The 5583-nt window shown below is 53.7% G+C and overlaps 1 protein-coding gene across 1 annotated transcript; it reads left to right on the top strand.

The window, feature by feature from the left end:
- The first annotated feature begins 1580 nt into the window (after positions 1 to 1580).
- Positions 1581 to 5345, top strand: Sox21 (SRY-box transcription factor 21). The gene has a single exon (XM_021182348.2). The coding sequence runs from the start codon at positions 2941 to 2943 to the stop codon at positions 3769 to 3771; it is 831 nt and encodes a 276-aa protein (XP_021038007.1). The 5' UTR covers positions 1581 to 2940; the 3' UTR covers positions 3772 to 5345.
- The last annotated feature ends 238 nt before the right edge of the window (positions 5346 to 5583 follow it).

Raw genomic sequence — 5583 nt, 5'->3', positions numbered from 1 at the left:
TATGTCAAGATAATTTTCATTACTAGACTCAACTTTATTCAGAATGATTAGTGAGTAACAGTTTTCATACATTGTGTTCCCATATATATGTTCTTTGTGTGACAGTGGGTAATATTTTTGTCTCAAAACTATTATGCAAGTTGGTAGGTTGAAAGCTCAGAGACAGTAATTTCGTAGTTTATCATCATGAAACAGTGTGTTTAATATCCTAGCCTATGTAATTACACTCGCCAGAGTCTTAGCATTGCACCACCCAGAGTCTGGATGGCAGTGCCTGCTAAAGTGGGGTAAAGAACTATGATTCTAGAGGAATCAGTTCAATTGTTTTAGCAACAGGAGAGCAAAAACAATACAAAATAAGCATTTACAAACATGACAGCTAAGGAAAACAGAAACCCACTTAACATGCCACTGCTGACTGGCATGTCTGTTATCACAACCAACATTTCAAAAGCCATCGCCTTCTTCAATTTAAATGAGCAACAAAACAAGCCCAACTCTTAAATAAATAGGAGTGCAAACCAATTCATGTTAATGCCCTGATTACAAATAGTGGTTCAAGGGTCCTGTGTGTGTACAAACTGGACATAAATTGCAAAAAGGCATTTTAAAGAAGCTAACCGTGTATACGAGTGTGTTGCTTGCAAACAGCCAAAGGAAGACAAGTAATCCGCCTGAAACACAAAATCCCTGAGGAGGGGGGGGCCCCAGGAATATTCGGGGGTGCTGTTTGATTTTTGGTTTTGTATAGCGTCAATTATAATAGCTCTAACTACCAAGCAAGAAAACTGGCTCAACAGCATAAAAACTGCCATAGTAGAACATTTTTTTAAATTTTTATTTAGAGAAATGATTTATGCTTTTGATTTGAAGCAGCTTCGCCCTATCGTTGAGAGACTGCAAACGTTAAAGAAACAACACAGAGGTAGCTCTGGCGACCAGAATTAAAAGAAAGCAAAACAAGGCAGAAGACAACTGTTAAAAAGCTGTGTATTCAGAAGGAGATGCGGGCTCAACCTAGGCTCACTCTTTTTCCAAAGGCTTGCCAAAAATGTTCTGTCCATTCTGGGCTACTTTCCACTCCACTACCTCTGAGTGCAATCACGAGGCAAGAAACTGCGGGAAGGCGTCTGTTGCGAGTCACACCTGGCCCTCCAAGGAAAATGAGTACTTTCTTGCCATTCGGGAACAGTCTCAAACATTTTCAAAGACTCTCTCCCGACTCCCACCCCCAGGCTCAACCTTCTTCCTCGCCAGTTTCTGAAGCTCTTTTCCTCTGGTGTACCACTTTCATCCTCCCGGAAGAGCAGCCAGCAGAGCCCCAGCAGCGCTGGGCCGAACAGGGGAGCCGCCGGCGACACCAAGCTCCAAACAGTGCGCAGACTCCGCGGCGCGCGGCGGACACTCCACTCGCCTAAACCTGCACTCAAAGTGAAAAAAAGAGTAGGAGGAGGAGTGTTGGGAGGGGGGACGGGAGGAGGCTCCGCTGGTCCCTCCTCCCTCCTGGACTCCCCGGCTCCTCCTCCGCACTCCCAGGATATACACGCACACTCACACACGGCCGCGGCTGGACATGCACACCCAGCGCCCGCTGCCGGCGCCGACACTCGCAGGTGGCGACACACACCTGAGCTGGGCTGCAGTCGCCTCGGAAGCGAAAGCCTGGGCCCGGAGCTGGGAAAGCAGGAGCAGCCCTAGAGCAGACCTGCGATCTGAGGTGATATAGCACGTTTTCTTTAATCCCCATCCTCCTCCAGGACCTGGATCACCGCATCCTTCCAGCCCGCGGCGCCCGGAGTAGCCGGGACCCAGGGGCTGGCGGGCGCGGCACCCACGCGGGCGCACGCTCGGAGGCGCGCTCACCGAGAGGGGCGCGGCTGAGCCCGGGCCGGAAACTTGGGAGAAGTTAGTTGCAAGTGTCTGGCTGCTGCGACCGGAGCTGGGAGAAGGCGCCCGGGCCTGGCCCGCCGCGCTGCACCGAGCCGCCCTCCGCTTCTGGAGTGCTCCGGGAGCCCGAGACCTTCAGTGCGCCCGGGGAAGCTGGGAGCCAGCGGAGCAAGCATGGCCCCGGGGACAGCCTGCAGCAGCGAGTCGGAGAACCCGGACGGTCTCCACTGAGGCCCGGTGACTCAGGCAAACTCAAAACCTCAGCCCGCCTCCTTCCTCGCCTCTCCTGTGCCAAAGCCAGGCAGCAAGACTCCCGAGGCAGGTGCCCGGGGACAGCGTCAGCCCTCAGCAGAGCTACAGGATTGGGGGTTCCATCAGCGCGCCCTGACCCCAACACAGAAGACAGGCCGCTGCAGTGTTTGTGTTTCTGTCCGCCGCCGTGCTCTGCGCGCCCCGACCCGACCCTCCCCCTCCTCTTCCTCTTCGCGGCCACCCCTCCCCCACTCCCATCTGCTTCTGTCAAATGAGAAAGTCACCGGGGAGAACCCAAACACTCCAGCCGCCGAGAGCCCCCTTTGGCACTTGGCAGCACGCGGCGGCGGGCTCCTCGGCTCAACTTGGTGGATCCTCCGCCGCTCAACTTTTGGGGCTGCTTGGCTTTTAAGGCGCTGAAGACAGAGGACAGGGGAGAGCAGAACCAGGCAGCGGCCACCTGCAGGGAGTTGGCGAGCCAAAGCAACGGGACAGAAGGACAAAAAAGCAGAGGGCAGAGTGGCACCGCGGAGTGGGGACACCGAGGAGAAGTTCCAGGGTCCCGGAGAGGATTTTTTCTTAGAGCTCGACCAGACAGACCAAAGCGGTCCGGGACGCAGCGCCCCGACCCTGGGCTGGTCGTCTGGTCCTCTCTTCCCGCGCGGGAACGACGCGGGGACGCACGGCCGCCCGCTGAGCCGGTTCCCTCTGGCAGCCAACATTGATTTCCTCCGGGCGGAGGCCGAGGGCCCCGGTGGCGGCGGCGGCGGCGGCGGGCTGCAGCCGCGGCACGGCGACAGCATGTCCAAGCCTGTGGACCACGTCAAGCGGCCCATGAACGCCTTCATGGTGTGGTCGCGGGCTCAGCGGCGGAAGATGGCCCAGGAGAACCCTAAGATGCACAACTCGGAGATCAGCAAGCGCCTGGGCGCCGAGTGGAAGCTGCTCACCGAGTCCGAGAAGCGGCCGTTCATCGACGAGGCGAAGCGCCTGCGAGCCATGCACATGAAGGAGCATCCCGACTACAAGTACCGGCCGCGGCGCAAGCCCAAGACGCTGCTCAAAAAGGACAAGTTCGCCTTCCCGGTGCCCTACGGCCTGGGCAGCGTGGCGGACGCCGAGCACCCGGCGCTCAAGGCGGGAGCCGGGCTGCACGCGGGCGCGGGCGGCGGCCTGGTCCCCGAGTCTCTGCTCGCGAACCCCGAGAAGGCGGCCGCCGCCGCTGCCGCCGCCGCCGCGCGCGTCTTCTTCCCGCAGTCTGCGGCCGCTGCCGCCGCCGCCGCTGCTGCCGCCGCCGCGGGCAGCCCCTACTCACTGCTCGACCTGGGCTCCAAGATGGCAGAGATCTCGTCGTCGTCGTCCGGCCTGCCGTACGCGTCGTCGCTGGGGTACCCCACGGCGGGTGCGGGCGCCTTCCACGGGGCGGCCGCGGCGGCTGCTGCGGCCGCGGCGGCCGCCGGGGGGCACACGCACTCGCACCCCAGTCCGGGCAACCCCGGCTACATGATCCCGTGCAACTGCAGCGCGTGGCCCAGCCCGGGGCTGCAGCCGCCGCTCGCCTACATCCTGCTGCCAGGCATGGGCAAGCCTCAGCTGGACCCCTACCCTGCGGCCTACGCGGCCGCGCTATGACCCCGCGGGGACCTGTGCACACACGTGTACATATGTATAGGTTCGAGACTCGAGGCCTTCCGCTGCGCCCTCGGGCGACAAGGGGCCCGGTTTGTATGTACATAGGTGTATAGGTGTCGGGCAGAGGCGGAGATGCCAGTCCGGGCTTGAAAGGCCAAGCCTTCGAGGGCGCGGGCGAGAGAGCTTGTGGATTCGCAGCATCATTCCCCAGCCGCCGCACTTCTGCAGCCAACTTTAAAGGAGAGCGGTTGTTAGCGCCAGCAGTTGGTGTTTGCTTTGCACTTCGGAACCTGTTGCGTTTTGACCCACAGAGGTGGGGGGGGGGGGTTGTTCTTTACGATACGTTGGGCTTTCCAGTTTTGTTGGTTGGATTTTGCTTTTTGCGTCTCATCCTTCCTCCCTCCCGGTCCCACTTGGTCCGTGTTGCATGCGCTCGGTTCTGATGTTCGGTCTGAAATAGCTGGCCAAGGGGAGAGCCGGTGACTCGTGTCTTTAGCTTCTTAGAGTGGGGTGGCTCTGGGCAGCCTTACTCTCTGATTGTACTGTTGAATTCTGTAGGCCTCTGCAGAACACAGCCCGGATCTCTTCTTGACCAGTCAATGACCAGCTCGAATCCGGCATGTATGAGAGATGACCGCCGTTCCTTTTGTTTCATGCCATGTGCAAATCAAAGCAAGACCTTTTTTGTTTTTTCTTCTACTTCTTTCCCAAGAACAAGAAATGCAAAGAAATACATGTGAGGTGGAAGTTGTCAGTTCGATATTCTACCCCTGAAATATCAACTAGAAGTCTCTGAGTCCGCTGGCTTGGACTGGTGACACAGTTTACGAATGCGTGGAAAGTACACAAGCTGTTTCCCCTCAAGGCTGCGTTCACCTTAAGATTGTAAATGTGTGTATGTCAGTGAAAACGTTGAATCTTGGGAAATGTGTTATTTTCGTTGCGTAATTTCGTAAATTTGAGTCGGTTTGAGACTCAATACATGTTGAGCAAATGTCAAAGTTAACTTTTAAGAATTGCGAAACTTTCAGAATCGCAATTTTATCTAATATTAAATCAGACTTTTTTGTCTGGGCCGTAATTATATATTTATTACTTAGCAAAACTGGAAAAAAAAAGAACAGAAAGAAAGCACAGAATTGTTTTTGGAAGATGCCCCTCACCAACTAGTACTCCTCTCCCAAGCTGAGCTGTTTTGGCCTGTTTTTCAGAGCTCCCTTCCCATTTAGCTTATTTTCTAGACAGCCTGCAATTCACTTGCAAATTATAAAACACATTTTAGAAAAAAAAAAACCTTCCTCAAATTATAGCTTTTTGTTCCCTTTTAAATGTATATATTTTGACTAATGTTTGTGAATGAAGTTGCTAACATGTATTCAGTTTCGTTTTGGCTTTATGTAAGATAAAGTTTTAAAAGTTTAAATATTGGTTTTAACTTTTATGTGTAAATGGTTTTCTTGTGCGATCTTCTAATTTAATATTAGATGCGTCTAAGCTATATCTGTAAATTAGAACCCTACTATCACTCTGTTCATTTTTTTTGAACAAAGAGTTTAAATAAAGCCTGAACCAGGGAAAAGAGAAAATCCTCTATTTCTTGTTGAGTTCCTAACAAGATTTTTATCTGAATTGCCCTTACGGGGCCTGGCCCAGGTGAAGTGTAAGGTATCCTCCAAAGGCAGTCTTTGTTTCGCTTTTGAATAGATTTACTAGGGAATCTAAATCAAGCCATTGTTATTCAGAGCCAAAAACCTGATTTATCACATTTTAAATCGTGAATAGGAAAGATTTTAAAAAAGAAAAAACCCCAAG

This window comes from Mus caroli, unplaced genomic scaffold, assembly GCF_978045245.1.
Source record: "Mus caroli unplaced genomic scaffold, Mus_caroli_1 scaffold_12, whole genome shotgun sequence".
In the NCBI taxonomy this organism is placed as follows: Eukaryota; Metazoa; Chordata; class Mammalia; order Rodentia; family Muridae; genus Mus; species Mus caroli.
This window is presented reverse-complemented; position numbering and strand designations above follow the sequence as displayed.

What these genes read in the sequence shown, in the direction of transcription:
- Sox21 (XM_021182348.2), top strand. Translation starts at nt 2,941, where the DNA reads ATGTCCAAGCCTGTGGACCACGTCAAGCGGCCCATGAACGCCTTCATG.